At 41.8% G+C, this 27,787-nt stretch overlaps 2 protein-coding genes across 7 annotated transcripts in view; both read right to left on the bottom strand.

The window, feature by feature from the left end:
- The window catches only part of ARK2N (arkadia (RNF111) N-terminal like PKA signaling regulator 2N), a 59,111-nt gene extending 47,310 nt beyond the window's left edge, over positions 1-11,801 (bottom strand). For 2 of the 5 annotated variants that reach the window (XM_007427310.4, XM_025166115.2), the window contains exon 1: positions 11,548-11,799. The gene's annotated coding sequence lies outside the window, so the exon portion shown is untranslated. The other 3 variants (XM_025166113.2, XM_007427311.4, XM_025166114.2) reach the window with 3 other exon arrangements.
- A 4,989-nt stretch (positions 11,802-16,790) lies between these two features.
- Positions 16,791-27,662, bottom strand: HAUS1 (HAUS augmin like complex subunit 1). 2 transcript variants are annotated; one of them, XM_025176939.2, is made up of 9 exons: positions 27,509-27,662; positions 26,944-27,118; positions 26,696-26,831; positions 25,976-26,110; positions 23,964-24,087; positions 21,828-21,893; positions 20,602-20,673; positions 19,388-19,482; positions 16,791-17,360 (listed from the first exon to the last, which is right to left on the bottom strand). In XM_025176939.2, the coding sequence occupies exons 1-8, from the start codon at positions 27,527-27,529 to the stop codon at positions 19,402-19,404; spliced, it is 810 nt and encodes a 269-aa protein (XP_025032707.1). In that variant the 5' UTR covers positions 27,530-27,662; the 3' UTR covers positions 16,791-17,360; positions 19,388-19,401. The 2 variants fall into 2 exon arrangements, with proteins under 2 accessions (XP_025032707.1, XP_007444288.1); XM_007444226.4 differs by having other exon boundaries at positions 16,796-17,360; positions 19,435-19,482.
- Positions 27,663-27,787: the final 125 nt, after the last annotated feature.

The following is a 27,787-nucleotide window of genomic DNA, read 5'->3' on the forward strand; positions in this document are numbered from 1 at the left end:
TGCAATTTAATTTTCTTGAAACATATGACAGAAATAAACAATGACTTGATTTCAAAAAAATATGAGCAGGACAAGGATTAAGGTTCAAAATAATGAGGAAATCAAGTCCAAATTATACTTTCAATGTCTTTACAAAATTTCAGAGGGTGCAAATAATTTCAATACTACTTACAATAATTAATAAGCAAATTTAACATTTATATAGAATGTCTTGGACAAACTGACTTGTTCAATTGTTTTCAGAGTCTGGCACCTCTGCATCAAGACTCTAGAATCAATATTAAAATTATTCATTTATAAAAATAGTTACATGCTACTACCTAGGTGTTTCATAATAAACTTTAAAACAAATCAAATATTAAAAATACATTAAGATATCCAATATGAAAAATATAGGGAACATTGTTCAAAAGACAACTACACAAAAAACTTAAGAAATGCTCCATAATGTTATGCTTCAGGCTATGGAGTATATTAAGGCAACTTTAAATGAACCCACATAGTAATTTTTATTATTATGCTCAGGGCTATTAATGTTATAGATTTCCTACTGCACCTCACTTCTAACCTCTATCAACTCTCATCTAAAGAAACAGTTCGCATGAAAATAAAAGGCCTACTTCAAGTTTTCACTCCGAAATAACCTTTAAGAACATTTCAATTCTAGCAAGTAATGGAGGAAGATGCATCTAACTTCTTGCAAAAATTGCCGTTCTAAAAGATAGAAGTACCAATATATTTTGCAATCAAAAAGTTATCAGTTACACAAGTTTTCCTTCCACATACTAAAGGAACTATAATACAGCTATAAGACAGTTATTTTATGTGTTAATCAGCCAATCTTGGAAAAACTGCACCAAATCACTCAATTCAGTATACAGTTTCATCAAGGGATCTGTACGTTGGCTTTGGATCTGAAAGCTTGGTTTTAATCATTAAGCACAACATTTAATGTGTAGCTTTGGGGGAGCTAATCTGGAAAATGTGGTTGCTAAGAACTGACAGTTTGATAGCACGCAATCAAAAACTTACTCCATAAGATTGGTATGAAACAGAATATGGGATCCCTATGCTCTGGGATCCTCCAATGATTGAGATGACAGAATATGAGAGTATTGTGCACATTTCACTCTTAGCTGTTTGAAAGGTAGGTTGAGTAGAAATGTAGTAAAATAAATTAACACTTATTACTTAATTTCTGTATGCCTTGGGCAACTGCTGTCGTTCTGCAAGAGAAAGCCCATTGTAGCTTCATGAATTAATAAATTCCCTGGAGTTCAGGTGCCTGCCAAAGTGATAACCAACTGCACCACTTTCAATGTCATTGTTCTTTTTTTTTTTTTAAAGACAGTATTTCCAAAGGTGGCATAGTCTGTGGCTGGCTGAGTTAAGCAACAAAATCACATACTTCTGAATCAGTATTGACTATGTTTCCTTATTTTGTAATTTTGAAAATGTAAAATTAGGTAAGCTTAACTGTGCATAACCATCTGTCGTGACGAAAAGTAGGCAATTTTTTCAGCAGCATGGAACTTAAGCATTCAAAGGCAGTTAGCATTCCATTAGTTTGAATAGTCTACAGTCAGTAGAGAATTTATCAAACTTTTCCTATTTCAACTAATACCTTGAGTGCAGTACTAATCTATAAAGCAGCCAATGCAAATGATAGTAGAAGAAAATACAGGGGGATTCACCCAAATTGACCACTTCCTCTCAAAAAGGAAAGCAATACAGCACTTTTAGAAAATATGTCTGAGAACAAAAGTTACAGAATATAAAGGACAAAACTTGTTCAGAACTCTAAGCTAGGTAAAGTTCCCTTGCTACATATTCTGTATCTCACCAGGGCAAATGTTGAAATAATTCAGTATCTGAAGTAACTAAGAAAAAAAAAGCTACACTTACACTCAGTAACTTAAGGCCGGTAAAATGGCTCACTTTTGTGGTGGTACAGAAGGAAGGAGTATCACCTTACTAATTAATCCCAGATCAATTGGATCCAATTATTTACTACCAATTTACTCAAGATACTGGGCAACATTTGTACTCTTATATAATTATTTCAATGGTTTAGTAATTTTTACTAGAAGAAATAAATAGCTACATTAGATAAACCTTTTTTCACCTGATTTGTTAGTCCATTTTTGAAAACTTGCTATAAATACATGGAGGATTATATTGCAAAGCAATGAGACACATGGAAATCAGCAATGCTGCTGTTTAGTTGTATCTACATCCCTGAAGGCAACACTAAAACTCTTGTCTTCCATTAAAATGTTGGATGACAGATGTTATTTAAAACTGAAAAAAATCATATGAAAAGAAAATGAACAGCTCCATTAAGCTTTTTATAAACTGAACTTTGTATTAGACAGCTGACATCTTAGGGGCATTTCATGAACAAGTATTAACTTTTTAAAATCAATATCTTATAGTGGAACACAACATTCTGACAAGCAGAAGTAGGTGTTATCTGTTTTTTTCAGTATAATCTCTTCCTCTACTCCCAGCCATTTCCAATTATCCCTGTTATGCATACTGCAATTAAACACAGGAATCTGTTTCTACCAGCAAAGTTCAAGTTCAGCGTTAGTGTGAAGAAAACCTGAAGTTCAGGAATGCCATACTACTAGATGTTAAATGGTCAAGCATTTTTAAAGTATTGGTAATACAGACACTGAATGCAGGTTACAATCCCATCCAATTAAACTGTGCTCAAATTTAGTAAGATGTTCTGTTTCTTTTAATTTACCCAAACTATCATTGTATAATACGGTATAAGTAGCATTGTGTATTCAACTCAAATCACTGTACATTTAACTCGAATTTTGCTACAGGCTCTGTTCTTGGGTTGTTCGTAAACCGGGCATTCTTAACCCAGGGACTACCTGTATTCACAGCAGCCACTTGCACAGTCATATATTTCAGATCTGGACTGAAATTTGCAGGTTTAGAATCTACTTCAGACATATCTTAAACAATATATACCCAATGACGTGGAGGGGAATGAAAAACAGATAGGTTGGTATCAGGGATAATTTTCTACGGGCAAACTTAGAAGAGAAAATGATAGAACATCACTTCTTATTTCCTATAATTTCCATCTAAGACCACTTGAATAATATATCATCAGCGAGCCACAGATCCAGATGAGACAATGGTGTTCTCCTGTCAAAAGGTTTAGGTGGTAAACTTGAATTTATTTAAAGATTTGCTCCTACCTCCTAACTTAGCTTAGAGCTTCACTATGACTGCTCCAGATAAAAGAAATATGAAGAAAGGAATTAAACCTCAAGGGAACCTGGTAGGCCAACTGTTTGCCAAGTCTATTCAGGTATATGTGTGCGTGTGGTTTTAGGTATACTTACAGAGAGTAGCTGAGAGTTTGATAAATAGGCAATATACAAGTGGTACAGGAAAAAAGAAAATAAAATGTCACCAACATCATCTGCTATTAATGTTCTGCATTCTTCATAAGATACATTTATGTAAAATGTGACATCAAAAAGAAAAGTAATTTTAATACTGTACAAATATTATAGTATTTGTACTGAAACAATATAATGTATCAAGATTTATAACCATAATAAAAGGAAAAAATAAGAAAAAAGGGGGAAAAAAGGAAGTACTCAAAAACCACTGAAACAGCATTTTAGCCTTCCAAGTTGCATCACAGAAGTTCAACAGAGATTACTGAATAACAACTTGGAGATTACTGAGTAACAACGCAGTTCTATATTTATGGCTTAAACTATAAAACTTTACTTTTTAATCACATTACATGTATTAGCTGTTTTACTGAATGCCAGTATTTCCATTATCACCACAAACTCTTTTGGGAAATATAAGTGTTCCAAGGCTACAGACTAAACTAGGAAGTTTAAAAAACACCCTGAAAGAAGGCACTCCTGGTTGTTTTGCTGCGGAGTAATACAGGAATCTTTTTGGAAATAATGCAAACATAATAAGGTTCTCTTACCTTACTATATTTTTAGCAATTATGCTTAATGAATTACGCATGGAGCTATTCATTAGTTTCAGACAGGATGTGTGTATATTACTTAATTAAAACAATAATAAAACGACCATTTCAAACACAACTGATCAAACATGAAATATAGCCTTTGGGTATAGCCTTCACATAAATCCACATTTTTCACAGTTCATTGGATAACACTGTATCAAACACTGAATACCAGCAAAGGAACAAAATATTCAAACCATCACATCAAATGATGAATGCTAGCTAAGTGGGACTACATAATTTCTGAAACAACATGGAACTAACTGCCTAATCCATCACAAAACGCCAGAAAGCCACCCCAAAGTTCAGTTAAGACAGTGAACAGGGCATGTGCAAACCTATAGCTACAAGAATGTATGTTAAACTCTGCATCAACCACTTATACTCTCTCCTGTCTCTAAATGGTGTGTAAACTGGCCTAAGTTTTGAAGGTCTTTTCACAAGGACCTTCACAACTTTGGTCAAGCTATCCCCTAAATTAACTTTTGAAATGATCTCCAACTACCTATAAAGTTTGCACCAAACCTCTACTTAACACATACTGAAAACTGTAACGTTCTAATCATTCAGAAATGGATGATCTAAGGTACAGAAGAAAAAATAAGAACAGTGTAATGATGCAGAGAGGCCAAGCTAGAACAAAGGCTACTCAAAACATTTGAGAAACAGCACAATCAACATCAATCAGTAGCTGCTGATCCACTGAGACTATAGATTACTCATTTTCCCTAGAATCCATTACATTCATTTAAAGTTAATTCTATCAGCAGTACCATTTCGTGTGATGCCACCTGGTACTGATAGGAATAACAGCTTGCTTCCCAGACAAGGAATACACGCTGCTCCGTCTCTGCACAATGTTCTCAAGTGAGGCTTGGCTTGGGATCTTGTAGACAGGGAGAATATCCCTAAACCACTCCCTTTCTGCCAGACAGAAATGTTTTGATCCTTTTTGAACAAGGCTGAGCATGGGGGCTGAGAAAAGAAGAGCAATAGCATGTTCCTGAGCCTGTTATAAAATGAAAATCTAAAAGAAACTGGAAAAAGTCCAAGAAAGGAAGCAGGGAACTTTTTAGCTTCAGGTAGCACTTTATCCTAAGAAATAAGAAACAAGCCTAGCTAGGAATTGTGTGTTAAGTTTAATTTCTGTTGCTGTGTATGCCTAGATCTATTATTTGGTCTCTGATACTCTGCTCAAACTGAGAAACTCCATGTTTTATGTCACTTGGAATTTCTTTACAGCAGAGGTTTATCTAATTAGGAATGGACCAGCAACAGTTTGTGGTCTACCTGGAGCCTTATATTTTCCTATGGAGAATCCTTTTAATTCACAATATGTGATTTCAACAGCTCTTTTTATTATTTCCTCCAGTGCTGAATATTTTCATACGACTACATAGTTAAAATAGGATTTTGGCATTCTTTCCTTTCCTTTGATTTTATTTACCTCTTATAAGACCAGTCTGTCTCCCAAAGGGGAGAAAAAGAAGAGCTGGTTTCTCTAGCAGAACACCTCAACACTTCAGGGGCAGGAGATACACTGTAGAATTTCTATCATTTTGTCCCCTCTTTTCCTTTTAGTTTGCCAGAAAAGCAACATGGGTTGGGGGGGGCTATCTCTGTCTTCATGCTGGAGCTGTGGGGACAATGCCAGGTGAGGGATCTATCTAGAAGTGAGGGGGTGGCAGCAGTTACTACCCAGCTGCCACACTAAGGCAGGAGGCAGGGCTAGGAGTAGGCAGATACAGAGAATTTCTGTGAAAAGAGGTTTGTGACTTCCAACCTTTCTCCCTATGGGCTCAACCATTACCCCAAACTCACAGGAACAAAGAATCTTCCATAAGAGAATTCTTTTCTTAAACTATCTGCAATGTTCTAAAACCCTGCTCTTGGTCATATTTGCTACTCTTATTTTCTACAATGGAGTAAGCAGCTGAACAAAAGCTTATATTTATTTGCTCTCAAATATAACAGAATATACTCTTCTGACTGAAGTCTATATTCTGTGATTTCACTTGTGAATGATATCATATTTGGCTCTCATCCATGTTAAAACGCAGTTGAAGACTTCAGATTAACATATCTAGATAGCATAGTTATGCAATATATCTCTAGTGTAATTGTGGAGTCTTTGGTGCTCTCTGGACTTGGTGGTTTGCTTGCAGATGTTACTTGACTAGGTTACCTAACTAGCTAACATCATAAGTGCTACTGAGTGTAGAGTTTGCTATCTATTTATATACCGTAGCGTGCCCTGACAGTGTTGGTGGGGGTGTGGTTTTCTCCTTGGTAGTTCCTTGACTAGAGTATTGTTTTCTGCTTGATCATTTGTCCGGTATTAATTCCTGCTTATCTGGGTATAGGCTGCTGGAGAGTATGTGTTCTGGTTTTTTTTGTTTCCTTCTTAGCTTTTTTACTGTCTCTTTTGAATGGTGTATAAATGTGGTTTATCTCTATGTGTCACTGATGGCTGATTTGTCTGAATGCAAAGCTTCCAAGAATTCCCTCGCATTTTTGGATTTAGTTTGGTCCAGAATGCTCATGAGAACCAGTCTGGTGTACAGGTTAAGGCATCAGGCTAGAAACTGGAAGACCGTGAGTTCTAGTTCCACCTAGGCACAAAGCCAGCTGGGTGACCTTGGGCCAGTCATTTTCTCTCAGCCCTAGGAAGGAGGCAATGGCAAATCACTTCTGAAAAACCTTGCCAAGAAAACTTCAGGGACTTGTCCAGGCAGTCTCCAAGAACTGGACACGATTGAACGGATTAAAACAATTTAAAAAGGGATGCTCAGAGTTTCCCAGTTGAACCTATGGTTGAATCTGTCCATATGTTGTGAGATTAAGGAGTTTTCATCATGTCTTCTGACTGCTTTTCTTCTACTGTAATGTAATTGCCAGCTTTTCTTTCTGTGTGAAGTCTCGTTTACTTGATTAATAAGAGATGATAAAAGTACAAACTCAGTCTGCAAGTAATAAAAATGCATAGCCCTTTTGAAGCTGCCAGTTCCTCACAAGTGACAATTTGTTTCCTTCTTAAAGTTCCTAAATTAGCCTTAATTTAGATGGTTAAAAGGACCTATTTGGCTATTCTCTTCTGGATAGTCAGTATGGGTTAGGCATATCAGGATTAGAATCAAGAGGCAGAGGTTTAAGTTATTTAGATGGTGAAATGGCTACATTTCAAAACAATTGAAGAAGTATTCTTTGCTATCCATATATTAATACGCTCCTGAAATTTTATTTTCCCTTAATTTTAATATTTGTTCACTTTATTAGCTACAGAAAGTATATACCCACTGTCCTAAATACTGTCCAAATTATATAACCAATTTGTATAGAATCCCAAAGATATTATTATCCATGTTTATAATATTTAAATAATTAAGAAGGGTGACAGGTGTGAAATCACCTCTGTGTACATCTATATTTTTCATACTGATTTATATCTAGAGAGTCTTCATACATAGTCAACATCAAATGAGCTCCACCCATGAAAATATTGCTCAAGTTTAGTTCTCAGTCATTCTTGAATAAATCTACTGGGATATCTTTCTGAGATAGAAAACTATTAATGCCGTCCCATGGACATTAAAAAGTATCACCCAACTAGAGGATATGCAACTGAAAATAGCTGAATGTAGACCAGAGAATAACTGATACAACTTAAGATAGCAACTATATAAAAAAAACACTTTTGCTAATTTTATTTATTTATTTATTTAAATTCCTTATAGCTGCTCAACTCTAATGGACTCTGAATAAGCTAAATTGTCCAGGGTGGCAATGTCTGTTCAAACTGAGCTACTAGCAAAATTTAAATTTTATAGAAGTAATAGGAATAAACCTAATTTCTCTTTAGCATGTTATAAATAATTCAAAAGTAGATATATGTCTCAAAAAATCCAGGGCAAAATTATAAATACCTGAACTAATATCATTCAAACAGTGAATAAGAATAAAGCAGCAAAATCTATCAACTGAGAGATTATTAGATTTATATACCACCTTTTCTTCTAGGAAATCAAGGCAACATATACTGTATACAATGATAACCTTCTCCAATTGTTATTCTGTGAGATGTTAGGCTGAGATAGTGATTATACCTGTATCACACATTGAGCTTCCACGAACAAGGGTAAACTTGAACCTGGGTTGTCCTAGTCCAAAACTTTTACCACTTCAATACGCTGACTCTCATTAACACTAATTGACAGCTTATGACTGTCAATTCTAGAAAAGAAATCACATCTAAATACAGTCCAGGGAGTTTGCCTTTGTTTTCTAAATTACTGTAAGTTGAGCTGCAGTTCCCCAACCCCCCCAAAACACCAATTTATAGATCAGCATTTGATGCAATAAAAAGAGCTGACACTAGTAAGCAAATTCCACACATACATATCACCGATATATAGAAGTTTTTTTTTTCTGCTCCTATATGGCCCTGGCCATATTCTTAAGGCTTTACCCAGTATTTTAAGTATAAGAAATTTAGAAGTTAAACTAAAAATTAAAGTTGAATTTTTTACAAGACCATCCAAAACTGATCATCTGCTAGACCTTTTTCAGTTGAGTTTCAGGCCAGGACACAGTATTGAGACAGCATTGGCTGCACTTGTTGATGACTTGTGGCGGGGCCAGGATGAAGCTGACATGTCCTCCTGGCCCTTTTTGATCTCTCAGCAGCTTTCACTACAATCAATCATAGTATTCTTCTGGACCAGCTGTTGGAATAGGAGCAGGAGGCACAATGTTACAATGGTTTTTTCCTCCTTTTTCCATGACTGATTCAAATTTGTGTTGGGTCTGAAGTGCCTGCTTTGTCAGATGCTACAAGGATCAACATTCTCATCCCTCCTGCTTAATATCTACATAAAGTTTCTCAGGGAGTTAATTTTTCAGTTTGGGGTCAGGTATTATCAGTACATGGATAATAGCCAATTCCCTGGCCAGCCAAGCAATACTGTCAAGGACTTATCTCAGTGTCTGGAGGTTCCTGCAGTCTGGATGGGGAAGAACAGATTCAAACCGAACCCTAGGAAGACCGAGTGGCTCTGGCTGCTTCAACCTCTTGGGACCTTCACGCTGAATGCAGCTGCATTCCCCTTTTGGGACTAGTGTGCAATCTGAGGGCCTTCCTAGACTCTTAGCTCCTGCTTGAGGAGCAAGTAGTTGCTGTGCACAGGATGGCCTTTGCACAAAACCAACTGTGCATCAACCACACTCATTTCTGGACTGCAAGACCTTCCTTACAGTCACTCATGCTTTGATCGCCTTGTGAGTGGACTACTGCAGTGGGCTCTACCTTGTCCCTGAAGACCATCGAAAAGCTACAGCTGGTCCAGAATGCAGCAGCACAAGTAGTGCAGGAAAGCCCAACTATAGACCCATGAAATCCTGTTTTGTGAACTGCACTGGTTGCTAGTAAGCTTCCAGGCACAATTCAAGGTGCTGGCTAATACCTATAAAGCCCTACATGGTCTAGCTATCTGAAAGACTGTCTATCTCTCATAGTATCTACAATCAGAGTTGGCTTACTTTAGATCCTGTGAATTAAGCAATGTCCTTTAATGTGACCCAGGAAGCAGGGTGACTATGCTTTTTTAATATTATGTTGGTCATTTTTTTTTCTGTTTTTAATTTTGTGAAGCTGCTCATAGATGTTTTTGGAATTGGGAAGCCTAGAAATTGGTCAACTGTTAAATTTTCTGCCATTGCCCCTGCCCTCTGGAATATTCTCCCCCCAGAGGTGCGGCAGGCCCCTACTCTCCCAGGTTTCCAGAAAGGACAAAAGACCTGGCTCTGCCAACTTGCATGGGGCAATAAGAGTTTTAATCAATCCTGCGGGTGGCTGGTACCCTGATGATACTCCCCGAGCTACTCGCCAATTACCATCAATTCTTGGAATATATTATTTATTCAGGACTACTTTTATATTGCATTTTTAATTAATTTTATCTTCTCTGTAAACCACCCAGAGTCACTTTTAACGAGATGGGCAGTGACAAATATGATATATAAATAAATATAAATAAAAAATATTACCTGCCCATCCATCCAATCAATCAACATGCACATAATAGACAGAGCCAATGTTAACTTTTCAGCAGGCTTCCATCTGTATTAAACATGATAAAGCTAAAGATACAAGAACCAAACACAACTGTTTAAGCAAACTAACAGGCTACTAAACCAGTTTTAGTAACAAAAACATCCCAACCATTTTAACTAAAGCTGAGCTCCCTGCTTATTGAAAACTGATGCCAATTCACCAGATATAATAAACTGATTAACAAAATCATGACTGCTTTTTCACTGGTTGAAACATAGCTGCTAAACCTACAAATTAAGCTTTGCGTCAGATCAAATGTGTCAGATCACAGAAATTCAATGCAGCAATATTTATCATTTGGTATCACTCAAAAGCCAAGGAATTCTTTACTTGAAGCCATACAGCTGAATTTCAGTTACGTCTCTGGCTTGTTTCCACCTTATTTGCTTCCAGCAGCGAGAGATTCAAAGCATGAAGTGAAGAGAAATAATGACAGAAAAATACAACATCTAATATATTTGCAGCCTTTTAAGGAAGAAAAAGAAAGATCAGCACATAGCATTCTGGGAATAATCAAATCCAATCTAGTGTAATTTTCAGTAGAAACAGGTAGGTTAAAACACATTAACAACCATGTGTTAATCAAGCATGCTTTAGGGAAAATACTATTTTCTTCCCTGTATTAAATATTTACTGTTGGGTTGGACTGCATCAGCCTTGTAAGGACCTGTAATCCTGGATCCATGGAAAATAGGGAAAGTTCACCTCTCAACTGTAGTAAAAAATACTGAGCATGAAATGGAAAATACTCAACAAGAGACAAACACCATCCTCCTCCTTGCACCTTGAATCAAAGTAACAGCCAGTTAGCCTTTCTTTGCTCCTTGTAAAGAACAGGGAAGGAAGGAAGGAAAGGATTGTTCTACAAGTTCAGGATATTTCATAACAAAAATACATAAGCGGAACAGGGAGCAGATGCAGAGCTAATACAGCCTGGCTTGGTGGGGTTCAACCTCACCCCCCACTTCCAACCAGGGTACCTCATACTAACCCGACTGGACCACGCAACCCTTCTGTCTTGGGCAGAATCGCTGCTGACACCACCCTCCCCGTGATTCTCGGGCTGTGTTCACACGACACGCTTACCCATTCTTAAGCGAGCCACGGTTTATGCTCTTATCCCCATTTTCCGGTCGGCACCACGCGCTCGGCAGGCTGCACTTGGGGTCCAAGGTGGTGCGATCCCAACCGTGGGCTTCGACGGAGGGAGAATAGTAAGGAAGGGCCGGGGGGTCTCTCTCTTTCAGGTAGGCCCTCTCCCTGAGTGAGGGTGGCCGAGCGACGCGACCAAATGGAAGCGGACCCTCACCCCTCTCCGAATACCGGGAAAGAGCTTCTTGCGGTCTCGGGATGGGGTCACCCTTCGCAGGCCAGGATGCTCCGGGAGGTTCAATCGATCAAGGGGGTCACTCACCAGAGCCGCCGTCGCTTCTGAGGCTGTTCCCGGCCTCAGGCCCCGCGGGAAGGGCCAGCTCGAGCATGAGGGGCCGGGGCTCCTCCTCCCCCTCTTCGTTCCTCCCCTGGCGTTGCCGCTGCCGCTTCCTTGGCCCGGGCAGGAGGGATGAAAAGGAACCGGAGGAAGGGGAAAACGTCACCTCAGAGAAGGGAGGCCGCTGGGCTCGCCTCAGCTCGAGCCTTCCAACGTCACTTCCGGCAGCAACAACGGCGCTACCTGCCACGGGAAGTGGGCGGGGGGAAAGGAGGAAGCGGGGCGGCCGGAAAGAACGGCTGAAGATGTGCTGCGGTGTCCAGACTTCGCCACCCTGCGGCTCCCCGCTGCTCCTGCAGCGGCGGAAGGCAATTGGGCGGGAAAGCGAGCGCGAAGGACCCCGCCCCCTGGAAAGAGGCGGCACCATTGCTCTGCTTTCAACGGTCCTAGCGTTCGAAAGGCGGCTCGCGCCCCGTTCATGCATCGCCCGGCTGCGCGTGCGCGTTATGCGCACTTGTGCCCATCCTATGCTGCTCTTGAAGGGTGCGCCCAATGCAAAGAACAGTAAGGTGGTCATTATTACTGGGGGCGGCGGGGGGCGGCGGGCTGAGCCATCAGAAAAGGAAGGGAGGGAGGGAGGGGATGGGAAGGATTAACCCAAGAAAGTGCATCTGTTTGGTCTTTACCTGACCTGGATTAAGGGGTTGTGTGAACACAGCTTGTTTAGTCGTTAAGTCGTGTCCGACTCTTCGTGACCCCATGAACCATATTGCGCCAGGCCTTCCTGTCCTTCACTGCCTCCCTGAGTTTGCTCAGTTTCATGCTCATTGCTTCAGTGATGCTATCTAACCATCTCATCCTCTGCCGTCCTCTTCTCCTTTTGCCTTCCATCTTTCCCAGCATCAGGGTCTTCTCCAAAGAGATCTCTCTTCGCATTAGGTGGCCAAAATATCTGAGCTTGAGCTTCATTATCGATCCTTCCAATGAGCAATCAGGGTTGATTTCCTTTAAGATTGACTGGTTTGACCTCCTAGCAGTCCAGGGGACTCTCAAGAGTCTTCTCCAGCACCACAGTTCAAAGGCATCAATTCTTCGGCGCTCGGCCTTTTTTATGGTCCAGCTCTCACAGCCATACATTACTACTGGAAAAACCATAGCTTTGACTATGCGGATCTTTGTCGGCAAGGTGACGTCTCTGCTTTTTAATATGCTATCTAGGCTTGCCATAGCTTTCCTCCCAAGGAGCAAGCGTCTTTTAATTTCATGGCTGCAGTCTCCGTCTGCGGTGATCTTGGAGCCCAAATAAATGAAGTCTGTTACTGCTTCCATTTCTACCCCTTCTATTTGCCAGGAATTGATGGGTCCAGATGCCATGATCTTAGTTTTTTTAATGTTGAGTTTCAAGCCAGCTTTTGCACTCTCCTCTTTCACCCTCATCAAGAGGCTCTTTAGTTCTTCTTCACTTTCTGCCATTAGGGTGGTATCGTCCGCATATCTGAGGTTGTTGATGATTCTCCCTGCAATCTTAATTCCGGCTTGTGATTCTTCCAGCCTGGCATTTCTCATGATGTACTCTGCATATAGGTTAAATAAGCAGGGTGACAGTATACAGCCTTGTCGTACACCTTTCCCTATTTTGAACCAATCGGTTGTTCCATGACCGGTTCTAACTGTTGCTTCTTGGCCCGCATACAGATTTCTCAGGAGACAGGTAAGGTGGTCTGGTACTCCCATCTCTTTAAGAATTTGCCACAGTTTGTTGTGATCCACACAATCAAAGGCTTTTGCATAGTCAATGAAGCAGAAGTAGATATTTTTCTGGAACTCTCGTGCTTTCTCCATGATCCAGCGAATGTTGGCGATTTGATCTCTAGTTCCTCTGCCTCTTCGAAACCCAGCTTGTACATCCGGTAGTTCTCGGTTCATGTATTGCTGAAGCCTAGCTTGTAGGATTTTGAGCATAACCTTGCTAGCATGTGAAATGAGTGCAATTGTGCGATAGTTTGAGCATTCTTTGGCGTTGCCCTTCTTTGGAATTGGAACGTAAACTGACCTTTTCCAATCCCGTGGCCACTGTTGCGTTTTCCAAACTTGCTGGCATATTGAGTGCAGCACTTTAACACCATCATCTTTTAGTATTTTAAATAACTCAGCTGGAATACTGTCATCTCCACTAGCTTTGTTGTTAGCAATGCTTCCTAAGGCCCACTTGACTTCACTCTCTAGGATGTCTGGCTCAAGGTCAGTGATCACACCAGCGTGGACATCAGGGACATTAAGATCTTTCTTGTATAGTTCTTCTGTGTATTCTTGCCACCTCTTCTTAATCTCTTCTGCTTCTGTTAGGTCCCTGCCTTTTTTGTCCTTTATCATGCCCATCTTTGCACTAAACGTTCCTTTCATATCTCCAATTTTCTTGTAGAGATCTCTAGTCTTCCCCATTCTATTGTTTTCCTCGATTTCTTTGCATTGTTCATTTAAGAAGGCCTTCTTATCTCTCCTGGCTATTCTCTGGAAATCTGCATTCAGTTGCTTATATCTTTCCCTTTCACCCTTGCTTTTCACATTCCTTCTTTCCACAGCTATTTGTAAAGCCTCATCAGACAGCCATTTTGCTTTCTTGCATTTCTTTTTCTTTGGGATGGTTTTAGTTGCTGCCTCCTGTACAATGTTACGGACCTCCGTCCATAGTTCTTCAGGCACTCTGTCTACCAAATCTAATCCTCTAAATCTATTCATCACCTTCACTGTGTACTCACAAGGAATATGATCTAAGTCATACCTGAGTGGTCTAGTGGTTTTCCCTACATTCTTCAATTTAAGCCTAAATTTTGCAGTAAGAAGCTCATGATCTGAGCCACAGTCAGCTCCTGGTCTTGTTTTTGCTGTCTGTATAGAGCTTCTCCATCTTTGGCTGCAAAGTATATAATCAATCTGGTTTCGGTATTGACCATCTGGTGATGTCCATGTGTAGAGTCGTCTCTTGTGTTGTTGGAAAAGAGTGTTTGCTATGACTAGCTTGTTCTCTTGACAGAACTCTATTAGCCTTTGCCCTGCTTCATTTTGTACTCCAAGGCCAAACTTGCCTGTTATTCCGATTACTCCTTGACTTCCTACTTTAGCATTCCAATCCCCTATGATGAAAAGGACATCTTTTTGGTGCTAGTTCTAGAAGGTGTTGTAGGTCTTCATAGAAGCGGTCAACTTCAGCTTCTTCAGCATCAGTGGTTGGGGCATAGACTTGGATGACTGTGATATTGAATGGTTTGCCTTGGATACGCACTGAGATCATTCTGTCGTTTTTGAGGTTGTACCCCATTACTGCCTTTCCCACTCTCTTATTCACTATGAGTGCAACTCCATTTCTTCTAAGGGTTTCTTGCCCACAGTAGTAGATATAATGGTCACCCGAATTAAATTCACCCATTCCCGTCCATTTCAGTTCGCTGATTCCCAAGATGTCGACGTTCAATCTTGTCGTCTCATGTTTGACCACATCCAGCTTGCCTTGGTTCATAGATCTTACATTCCAGGTACCTATACAATATTGTTCTTTACAGCATCGGACCTTCTTTTCGCTTCCAGATACATCCACAGCTGAACGTCCTTTCGGCTTTGGCCCAGCCGCTTCACTCTTTCTGGAGCTACTTGGAAATGTCCTCCGCTCTTCCCCAGTAGCATATTGGACACCTTCCGACCTGAGGGGCTCATCTTCCGGCGTCATATCTTTTAGCCTTTTAACATTGTCCATGGGGTTTTCTTGGCAAGGATACTGGAGTGGGTTGCCATTTCCTTCTCCAGTGGACCACATTTTGTCAGAACTCTCTGTCATGACCTGTCCGTCTTGGGTGGCCCTGCACGGTATAGCTCATGGCTTCACTGAGTTACGCAAGCCCCTTCGCCACGACAAGGCAGTGATCCATGAAGGGGGTGAACACAGCTAGTAAACCCCAAATCAGCCCGCGACCACCCTGACTTTGCAAAAAGCAAAATGGAGTAAACCACTGGGTGGAGAGAAATCTTGCGTGCAGGACCACCACAGGATACTGGCCAGCTTTAATCGGCTCTTCCTTTTGCAGTTTAAGACACCTGAACAGCACCAGGTGGGAGAAGGAGCTCCCAAAATCTACAGGAGAAGAAAAATCTTGCTTGAGAATCTCTTCCTAACAGGGGGTCCAAAAAGTCAAGATGGTGGCCCCAGCCGTGCAATTGGAGCCCTGGCGCTTTTTAACTTGTGTTGCAAGATTGGGTCCGCCATCTTGACTTTTTGGACCTCCCTGCTTCCTGCCCTTTGGATTTTTTGTTGAGGTTGCAGCCTGTTCCCACAAGCTCCAGACAGCCAACAAGATAAGCATGTAAAACAGCCCAATTCAGGGCTTAAAAGTGACAACCATGAATCTCACCTGGAAGGCTACACCATCAGAGGGTCATCAAGTGGATCAAGATACACGGTCCATCTGGGCAGTGGCAGCTTCCGTCAACTGACCCTTTCATAATGTTAATCGCTGGGATTCACTCAAGTCCAGGTTTTGCTGCTGGTCCAGCTATCATCCCTACTTCTGAATTTACATACTGGGAAGTTCTGGAGTTGGGGCACCTAAGCCAGTTGTCTCGTTGAAGGAACTTACAGAAACTGACATTAGTTTTAATGCAAGCTCTCCAATCAACTTTATAATATCCTGACCTGATCAACCAGTGGAGGGTTATTTCAAAGATCATGAAATCAGTTTCTGATGATCTTAAAATAAACTCAATATGGGTAGTCCTTGTTTAGGGACCACAATGGGGACCAGCAACTCAGTCATTAAGTGAAGCAGTTGCTAAGTGAAACCACAACTGTGCTTATGATCTGACTTCAGCTTTCCTTTGCTTTTACAGACCTGCAAAGGTCATAAATGCGAGGATTGATCGGAAAGTGACTTTTTCATCACCACTGTAACTGAACGGTTGCTGTAAGAGGCAGTCGCTAAATGAGGACTATGTGTAGAACAAAAACATTAATCTCTGACTTCTGAGAGTTCCATGAACAGCAGTGGGCATTGTCATGCCATGAGATCTTTAATTCAGGAACTTCAATACAGCATTACCTGATAGGTTCTGGATTGATCACCATGTCTTAAAGATCCCTACATTCTTCTTGGCCACATCTAGCATTTGGAATCTGTCAAGATCAAGGATTTTGAATTGTTCAGTATGGGAGCTAGCTAAAAGGATCACCTGCAAGAACTCTATCTATCTATCTATCTATCTATCTATCTATCTATCTATCTATCTATCTATCTGCAGCAATGACCTCAACTGTGGTAGGAAGAGTTGAGTAAAGAACAAGGAAGATTTTCATGCAATATGGTTATATGTGTGGAAGATGCTCTGTTTATTCTAGACTTTTCCAGACTATTCCCCTCCCTTCAATGTTTTTATTATGATTAATTCCAACATTACACTTTATTGTCAGTAATGAGGTATGTATAGTTATTCTTCTGCGAACGAGTTAGATATAACAACATTTAATAGACACACAATGTTGAGGGCAATGGCCTAACTCAATTGCTCGTACAAATGCTTATGTTAAAAATTTTATTCAGAAAGACTGAATAACTTATTCCCAGGAGAAAAATGAATTTATATACAATAGGGTATGTTCTGTTAAGGGAAGAGATAAACCAGCTTTCACAACATCCACAATGGTTCCCTTTCTTCATACATCAGAGTGATTACACAAATGGTCGTTTGGTAGGTAAAGTTACTGAAAGTGCTGTCATATCCACCTTTGTTGAGAACTCAGCCTCGAGTGCTTCCTGGAAAGGGGAAGAAGGCATTCATGAGATTATTTGCATTAAAGGAAAGAAGCTATTTCTGCAAAATAGAGAATACTTGCTATGAACTGAAATGCAAATAGATGTGTAAAATGTTGGAAACATGGATATGAAAATGAAAACAACCAATATGTTTTAATGATGCCTTGTTCACATGGGGTTTACACATAACACTAACAACCAGGAATAGGCAACCTCCTTGCAGTCAAGGCCTCTACAAGTAGACCTCGTTTAGCGACTGCCTCTCACAGTGACCATTCGCAGTTACAACGGTGATGAAAAAGCAACTTTGCAACCAATCCTTTGCAGGTCTGTAAAGCAAAGGAAAGCTGAAGTCAGATTGTAAACACAGTTGCAGTTTCACTTGGCTGATTTGCTTAACAATCAAATTGCCGGTCCCAAGTGTGGTCGCTAAATGAGGACTACCTGTACTATCTTTTTTTGGAGGGAGGTGGGAAGAAGTTCTGCTCCTGAGGAATGCAGGAAGAAAGCATCTTCATTGTGATGCAGTCTGGAGATGCATGGGGGCTGCAAAAATGGGGCTGGGAAGCAGCATGTAGGCCACAGAATACCCACCCCTGATCTAAACCATAAAATATTGCCATCAGGTGGGACCTCAGAAATGTGCCTTTTCCGTGGCTGCCCCTACCTTATGGAATACTTTCCCCCAGCAATCCGGCAGGCCCCCACCCCTCCAGCCTTCTAGAAGGCCATCAAGACTTGGCTCTTCACTCAGGCACTGAGGTAGAGTGAGGGGAGCCTGTGGATGGCTGCTGGAGCATCATGGGAGAAAGATGGAGGCACCAGGTTTTTAGTTTCTGTGTTTATGGTTTTTTTAGTTTTATTGTGGATGTGAGCCACCCAGAGTTGTGCTCTAAGACGGGTGCCCAGACAAACAGTTTTCAAACAAATAAATTTTAGAATTGCAGGTTCAGTTAAGCCAAAATCCAACCACATTACAGCACGGCTTCATGCAGTAGTGGTTTAGAAGCCAGTTTAGCTTTATGTGAACCTGGCTATTAAAACAGGATGGTTTCACCTCATATGCAAATAGCAACCCTCTCTCAGTTGTCAAAGATTTTTCTCCTTTTCCCCCTTGGAACTTTCTAGCTCATCTGGAAATCAGCATCCCCAAGACTTCCTTGTTTTGATATCCCAGAAATAAAATTACCATCATTCTTTCCCCTTGCAGACTGGAAGGGCAAGCTCTCCCTGTGTGTTTTTTCTGAACGTCTGCAGGGCATGCAAGTGCCTACTCATTTTGACTACCAAAGGCTTATTTTCAAAGCATCTGCCTGTTTTCCTTCCATGTCCAAATTATTTAACATCTCCCTTCTGGTTTGGACCTGTGGCTTTGGTTCTTGCAAATACCTCTGATCTAATGTACAGGTAGTCCGTGCTTACCGACTGCCTCATTTAACAACCATCTGAGGTTTCGACAGTGTAAAAAAAAACTTTGCGACCAATCCTTGCATTTACGACTGTCGCCGTATCCTACGGTTACATGATCGCCATTTAGGTGCTTCCCAACCGGCTTCCAACAGAGTTAATGGAGAAGCTGGCAGTAAAATCACAAGTCGTGGTCATGTGGTGTTATGCTTAATGACCATGGTGACTTGCTTAACAACTGAACGGGAAGTGACATACGTCCATCACAGTCATGTGATTTTCCACTTAGCAACAAAGTTGCTGGTCACAATTGTGGTTGCTAAGTGAGGATTACCTGTAATCCCATTATGCTGCAGGGATAAAAGGAAAAAGGTGGACTCGGTTGAATTCAGCAGTTGTGTTACTTCTATGTCAGAAGGCTTTGACTGAAAGAGTACAGAAGCAACTAAACAGGAAAAGGTGAAGGATTCATTGCCACAACCTGCAGAATCGGGCTCTGCTCCCTCATGGATTTTGGAATTTCTCAAAGTGACTTGGGGCTAAACATGCCTGACCCCATCGATGCAGTAGCCCTGCCCTTCTCCTGCGTATCCTTATGCTAGACTGAAATTAGCACCCACATTAGCCCTGAGGATCAGTTCAGATCGATGCCAAGGGAAAGACCCACCAGCTCCCTCTTTGCTTCTTCAATCTTCACTCGAGCAAGCGAAGGGCTCTGAAAAGAACAAGAAGCCACAGTTGTAGAGCCACACACAGGGTTCCCTTCAGACTTTGCAACATCAGGCAGGCCATGGTTTAGGGTGTCCCTCCCACATACTCTTTTTTTCAAAAAGAGAGCTCCAAACTGCATTGCTTCAATACCTAGCACTCTAGCACAGTGTTTCTCAACCGTGGCGACTTTAAGATGCGTGGAGTTCGACTCCCAGAATTCCCCAGCCAATGCATGCTGGGGAATTCTGGGAGTCGAAGTCCATGCATCTTAAAGTTGCCAAGGTTGAGAAATATTGCTGTAGCGGAACTATACCACCTATCCACAAAGGACAAGCCCAAAGGAAAACTACGGTCTTGAATCAAGTGTGGTGGGCATCCAAAAGCCTCCTACTTCCTCAGACGTCCTACCCTGCTCGCTTAACGTCCCCAGGCCTGCAACAACCCAACTGTCATCTTTAGAACGCCTCTCCCCTCCATCTCCCTTCGAAGCCGGCTTCCTTTGTGAAACTTTTGGCACGGCTCTGTGGTCCTTGCCCTCTACCCAAAGCCATGCAAGAACGCACCAGCAACCTAAAATCCATATTTTATCCTTGTGGACCTCCACTTCCATCTTCTCTTCCCTGGGCTGAATTGGATTGCCAGGGTCTCAAGATAAGGCCTGCCTTGGTCATGCCATGATGGAGCTGTGGGTTTTCAGAAATAGAGCACCAGGAGGGTATTTTTTAAAAAACTGTTGCAACACAAATATCAGGGGCCTCATACGCCAGGGGTGTCTGCAGGATGTAGTCAAAAAAGTCAAGATGGTGGCCGCACTGGTGTAATTGAAGTTCCATCTGTTTTTGATGTTGGCTTTTTTGACTGGGCTCTGCAGACACCCTGGCATGTGCACTAAGCCTGTGCCAGCATTCATAATACAGCCATGCCTTTCCAACCAAAAACACAGCAATCCCTCCATTTTCTGCTTCTGTATTCCCACTCTCCTTAAACCCAGTTCCCTTAGTCCATCACCATCTCCTTTCCCTTCACACCTCACTCTCTACCGACCACAAGATGGGTGCGGTACACCTGTCCACAAAGGACAAGCCCAAGATGATGGGGAATGGGGGAGAAGGAAGAGAATCACCGGGGTAAGGTCCAGGTAAGACTCCAGTTTCTTCTTTAAAGGAACTGCCTGCTTTTTCAACTCTGCCAGTTTCTGTGGAAAGAATATGTTCGGTTATTTGTAGGTCAGGTTGAGAATTTTGTAATATAGTAATGGTTCAGTTGTAACCCAAATTTATGGAGTGGTTGACTCCGGGTAGCTGAATCATAAGGGTGGAAGGAACCTTGGAGGTCTTGTAGTCTAACCTTCTAATCTTTTCTTGAACTCCAGTGATGGAGCAGCCATGACTTTAGGAGGCAAGCTGTTCCACTGCTTAATAGCTCTCACAACCAGGACATTCCTCCTTATTTCAAGTTTGAACCTCTGTAAAACTTCCACCCACTGGTTCTTGTCTTTCTCTCTACTGCTTGGAGAATAAACCCACATCCCCTGCCCTGTGACATCCCTTCCTGTATTTCAAGACTGCTTAAGTAAACAACAGTGACATATACTTATTTCTATCTATTGCCAATTTACTTTAGATTTACTCTCACCTTCCCAAATCCTTTGCCATGGTGTTCCTGGTCTGAACGAAAACTGCAGAACCAACCAAGGCAGGAGATGAGAAAGATGGAGAAATTAAATGAGATAGCTGAACAGCTTTCCTCAACCTGATGCCCCATAGATGTACTCCAATGCACAGGAACTCTTGGGATTTTTGAAACAACTTGCACAGGTCCCAGGTTGATTCTCCTCTTTGTGTAATCTGGGCACAGCCTAATTATGGGCTCTGAGCCTCCACGCAGAAAGGTTTGGTGCTGACACAGCCCAGCCCCTGTCTATGTTCCGGAAGACTCAGCCATGGCTCTCACATGCAACCTTCTGCCAGAACGGCACCATTAGAAGCCTCTCCAAAGTCCTACTTTTTCCTAAAAGAGCTGAGCAACTGCTATCCCTCTTTCATTCTGTCCCTCTACCACTTCCTGTTGCAAAATACAAACCTTCGCATTCTGTTTGGCTTTTCTTTTAGCTTCTCCATCACATTCTTTTCCCTCTCACAGCATCTCATTTCACTGCAGAAGTCTGGACCTAAGACCCATTACCTCTAGAATTCTGAAAGCTTTAGAGAAGCATTTGGAGCTTCATCTCAGCACACCCAGATCCAGAGTTCATGTTGCTGAATGTCATTTCCTCCAGCTGCCCAGGTTAAATACCAGCCAGTCCATATCATACTAAAACGTCGCCAACATCTGTGGCATAACACCCACCTCTGACAGAGTCACTAGTGACTCATGCGTCAGGGAAGCATCCAGCCCGCTGGCAGAAAGCTGTTCCTGCAGGGAGAGAAGAGACAGATGAGGGGGGAAAACAGGCAGTAAAGACACAGAATTACTCATACAAAAAGTGTAGAGAGATGTAAAAGCCCACTTCACCATTTCTCACAGAACTGGAAAAAGCAGAGAAAAAGTCTGCCGTATGAAGTTACTTTCAATCAAATCAAAGAAGCGGTCATAGACGTAAAAGAGCCCTGATGTCAAGATGGGCCCCAAAGAGGCCTCGGAGGAGGAAAGGTGAGGATGCCTCTTCAGGATTGGGTCCCTTGGGAGCCTGGGCCATCACAGCCACCTACCAAGAAAGAGCTGAAGCTGCAGAATTGCTAGAACCCAGACTTGTTCCCTCCAGTTCTCCAGAGACTGAGAGCGGAACTGCCCAGCTGATGGCTCAACTGCACCTGGCGGGAGATGCCCAGCTTGTCAAGATTTATAAAGTCAGCTACCTGTTCACTTTCACTATGATCTGCAACTGAAATCCTTGCTCTACACTTGGTTATCCTTCTCTGACGCTCCTGAATGTGTGTGTGTGTGTGTCTGAATTGTGGAATGCTCAACAATTGTCTCTACTCCTCTGCGCTTAGAACTTGACTAAAGAACCCAGATGTGACACAGCCACAGACATCATGCATTATATCTGCATGCGCCAAAATCCCTCCTGTGCTAGCTGGGCCTCACTCTTCTCCTATCTCATCCATGAGCCTGTTTCCCTCCTTAGTCAAATAGGGGAAGATTACCTAAGTTTTTGTGACCAGTAGGCATTAATAGTTCAGCCTAATCTCCATCACTTCCCCTTAAATTCTTCTGTCCAATTTGGTGGCCTTCATCACATCTCACCAATCCTATCATTTAATTATGACTGTGTGGGAAGTATTTCCTCTGCAGAATTAGGCAGGTAGGGAGAAAGAAGAGGAGAGAGATGGGAAGATGGATGGATCCTATCACAGATCCCCCTTTCTGGCCCAGGCAGTAATATTTCTGAGAAGCACAAAGTCAACTTCCCTAAAGCTCTCTGCTCCCATCTGCATTGTTGCTACTTTCTCTTAGTAGAAGGAAGCCAATGAGATACTCCAGTTTCAAAACCTGCCTTCTGCCAACACGAGTGTTAGAAATTTATCTTTAAAAAAAAGCAGGTACAGTAAATAAAAGCAGAAGGGTGCTCCAAGACATAAGGTTGAGATCCTTCTGTTAGAAAACATAAAAACCAAGCACAGTACCATCTTGCTCAGGGGCTTATGCTAAGCTACAACAAGTAGAGAGTTATTAATGACAAATCCTCCAGAGATTCAGAATAATTTTCCCCTAAACATAAGTTGTACTAGCTTCCAATCTGTGCTGAAGTTCTAGCTTGCTCTCCAGTTACAAAATACAAATAAGAGTTCAGAGCCTAGCTTCATACTTCACACTAAGCCATGGTTTGATCAATCCTGGTTTATTAATAAATCACAATTACCTGGATGCACACCAGACTAAGCTATGATTAGTGGCTTACAAATCAGAATGTCCAAACACTAAATCAAAACCAAAGAAACAATATGATGACATTATGCGTTACACAAATCAGAACAAATTATCATTCTTCCAGAGAAGAGGCTGAGCAAAAGCCAACCGTGTCTTAGTTTGAAAGCTGAACAGAATCAGAGCTGGTTGATATTTGCCCAGGAGATCACCATTTTTATCTAACTGCCAAAAAAACCTGGATCCATCCATACAGACAGCAGGAATTGAGACTAACCTTTTGAAAGGAACGGCATGTTCTTCCCAACATAATGATGTTCCTATGCAGAGGAACCTGTCAGCAAGTGAAGTCTAAACTAGTAGAGCCTAAAAAGTCGTATTACTGAAACCTCACAGTTTTGTGCTTTTTTCTTCAAAATCCAAGCGAGCCGTACTATTTGTTTTTCAATTTCTCCTCTTTTCTGTTCCCCTCTAAACAGTTGTTCCCTACACAATTTCAGATTGTGGGATTGGGACCTGCAGGAAACTTAAACGATACTTTTTAAAGACAGCAAATAAGTCCAAAAAAATATCAATTTCATTCCTCAGAAAACTTAGAAATTTTCTTCAGCTTACCTCAGCGGACTTGATTCTGAATTTGATATCTTCTGATTTTTCCTTTAGGAACTTCATATTCTGGGTCCGGCTATCGGCTTTTGCTCTTTCCACTATCAGAAGATCTTCTGTTTTCATAACGTCACTACAAAGTGAAATCTTTTCTGTGACAAAGTCTTAGCAAACCACAGGCAGATGGGTCCTGTGTATTATGAAATAGTGCAAAAGCTTCACAAACACCAGTTTGGTTGTGTAAGACAACACTCTTACAAGTTGCAGTCTTCCTACTACCAGAACCAGGTCTCTGCTCAAAAGCACCACAATGCCTGTCCTGCAACGATCTCTACTGTTCAACTTCCTGGAAGAGGAAGGGTTCCTCTTTGACTACTAAATTTTTGGAGCCAATATTCTCCCCCCACCCTTCTTTAGAGCAGTTTTCTCTGTGAGATCCAGGGGGCCTCTCCCACCCTGGACCTTAGAAAGAACATCAACACTTGCTTTTTCTGCAAGCCTTAGAGGTAGAAATGTCATGATGTTATAATTTTGGGGAGAGGGGAATAAATTGAATTAAAGTTATTGTATTTATCTCTAGTGCTAAATTGGGTGTGTATTGTTTATTATAGATCTTGTACAATTTTAACCTTATTTACAAAAATAGGGTAGGTAAACCACTCAGAGTTGGTATCAGAAAGAATAGTATATAAATCTTGTAAATTAAACAAATAAACACCCACCCACCCCCAAATACCAGTTCAGTCAAATCTCTAATTTGGCAAACAAGGGCCTGTACAAGGTAAGTACTAGCAAAAGACCAAAGGTATAGGACTATAGTGAATATTTTCTTCCCAGATACCAAATCTTCCAGAGCCCAATACAACAATCTGCAATACAGACCATGTTTTAAACATGTGAGAAGATAATCTCTAGCGTGGACTAGACCTAGTTTCCCCTCAAGGCTCACATTTTCAGAATGGAGAGAGAATGTGAGCAATCCATTAGAAGTTCTTGCTACAAAGTAAGGACAAATTTTCCCTTCCCTGTCAAATGGAAGCAGTAAAACTCAACATAGTTTATAAATGCAATAAGGACCAGACTTTGGCATGGCTGCTCCTACATGAAAAGGAAGCAGTATTTTATTCATCATTTATTGATTTACAGAGAGCCAGTTTGATGTAGTGTTTAAGGCATCAGGCTAGAAACTGGGAGACCATGAGTTCTAGTCCCGCCTTAGGCACAAAGCCAGCTGGGTGACCTTGGGCCAGTCCCTCTCTCTCAGCCCTAGAAGGAAGGAAGAGCAAACCTCTTCTGAAAAACCTTGCCAGGAAAACTGCAGGAACTTGTCCAGGCAGTCCCCAGGAATCAACATTGATTCGAAGGTACACACACACAATGATTTACAAGTGGTTTTATGCTGCTTCAGTTAAAAAAAGGAATCAAAGAGTCTTACAAAAGCATTGTATAAAAAGAAACCATAGAGTACATGTAATGTTAATAAATCAATGTACTTCCAAATACAACGGAAAGACCAAATAGGGGTGATAGGTCATATTTGAAGTGGTTTCCAATGTAAACAAGGTACTTCTGAAGAATACAACTCTACCTAAACAGCATCCACTTGCTAAAACATGTTAGGGCTGGGTGCATTCAAAATCAGTATCCTCCATCTATTTTCTGAACTGATAGTTTCCTTTGTCTGGTTCTGCAATGCCACCTGAATCACTAGAACCCAGGATGCATTCTTGGCATATATTTTGGAATAAAAAGAGACAAAATACAATTTAACTATGACAGATTCAGGCCATTATTTTAAAAAATACCGTAATTCAAGCAAGTTGGCTAACTGAAACTCTCTACAACCATGTGCAAAAGCCTTTGGGAGCATAAAGGGGAAAGGTAAGGTAAGGGAAGGTAAGGTAAGGGAAAGGGAAAGGGAAAGGAAAGGAAAGGAAAGGAAAGGAAAGGAAAGGAAAGGAAAGGAAAGGAAAGGAAAGGAAAGGAAAGGAAAGGAAAGGAAAGGACACAAAAATGCTTACTCCTGAAGGCGTTTTTCCAGCACAAGTGCTGATGTGAGTTTTCTCCTCAGGTTGTTCAACTCGAGTTCTAGATCTTTGTTTTTGGATTCTGCCGCATACAGATGGGAAGTCAAGTCGTTTATGGCAGGAATAAAACTAAAGACAAAAGGCCTGGATAATCAGGATTTGTTTTTTATACTGAGAACTGCAATAGGTATTTAGCAACTGGTCACTACTAATGTGCTGAGGGGAATTTGGAATTTCTTGCAAAATTGGATAATCTCTTCAACTCATTCATACAGTTAGCAAGAAACATTTTAAAGACTAATATGTACTCCAAAATTATGGTAATAAAATCGGACATGATTCTTTTCCTCTATTTTTATTTTTTAAAGTACAAGCCACCCAGACTCCAAATGAGTCTGGCAGCCTCTAAACTGAAAGAAAGAAAGAAATTCTGTACCAGATCCTACAGCAGTTATTTAAATCTCTACAAAGGTTCAAAATTGGAACTGTAGATTTTTACGCGTTTGCAAACCAGTCTAGGAAACTGTCCTGCAGAGCATATCTATTTAAATAAATAGATAATAAATAAAATAAATAAAGGAACGCAGCTCTGTTTAAATTTTCCCTATCTAACCTCTCTCTCCGTAAAAACAATAATCATGAGGTGGCTGTAACTCCTCACTCAAAGCTGGCACTCGAGCGTTCAGAAGCGTCTTCTGAGGAGAGCTACACCACCTTGCAAGAGAAGTGTCCTTTGTTTCCAGAGCCAAGGCAATATCCACCAGGTTATTCAGGTAGCTCGTACTGGCTTTAGACAGGCTGTTGAGGGAAAGATGCAGACTCTCCATTAAAAGTTCCTGCAGGAAGAGGCCTGGGGAGGCAAATATAAGACAGCACGCGTTTTAAGGAAACCTTGCTGCCTAAACATGCTTGGCCCGAGGCTGACGCAGAAGCAGCGCTTGCATCTTTGCGCCTCATCTCACCGTCTGACTCGTACTCTGCCGCTTTCTGCTTCATGTCTTCAATTAACAAGCTGACATCTCCATCTCTGGACTCGCTGCGTTCTGCCAGCTCGTACAAAATATCCACCGTCCGTGCGTCCGCTTCGTAGGGAGGGATCGGCTGGTCCCCGAGACTGTTCTTCAGCCACGAAGAGACCTGTTACCGCAACAAAAGAGGAACAGTTTTTCTCCCCCCCTCCACAACCCGGGTTAGTTCTGCTCCCCGCTTTCGAATACATTTCAAAAGGTCAGTAGCTGCATTTTAGAAAGAAAGAGGAAGAGGACACCGAGATCGCTCCTGTTGCAAAGACCAGTCCTCCAGATCCCCACAAAGCCCCCAGCCTCGCAGGAGATTATTTGCTAAATATTGTGATGGTCCTATTGGAGCTGTAGGCCTATCCGCCCAGCTATGGGCTTTAAGCTGGGAAGAATTAGCCCAGACAGGAAACAGAGCCCGGGGGGACCTGCCCTTCCAGGAGAATCCCTCTGAACACCGCAGCATTTGATTTCTTGGAAACAGCCCCCGGACGGCCCCGGCCCCGCTCACCCTCCTCAGCTTCTCCTCCATTCTCGTTCGCTTCGCTCGCCTTGCAAACTTCGCGCTCCCCTTCTCGGTCTCCGACCAATGACCTCATCGGAAGCGGTGGCTCTTGGGAGTTGTAGGCCGGCGGCCGGGCTGCCCGCCTCAGTTAACCCCTGCAAGGGAAAGTAAAGGGAGAGGGAGAATCCTCTTGCAGCTTTAGTTCAAGGGCGGGGGGATTGGTCTGACGCGGAACAGAAGAGCTAAGGACGCTTCTTCGGGGAAAGGGCAAGCGAGCTGCCTGTC

Source organism: Python bivittatus, unplaced genomic scaffold, assembly GCF_059951505.1.
Source record: "Python bivittatus isolate LINGU-HERP-01145 unplaced genomic scaffold, Pbiv_v1 ctg000570_np1212, whole genome shotgun sequence".
In the NCBI taxonomy this organism is placed as follows: Eukaryota; Metazoa; Chordata; class Lepidosauria; order Squamata; family Pythonidae; genus Python; species Python bivittatus.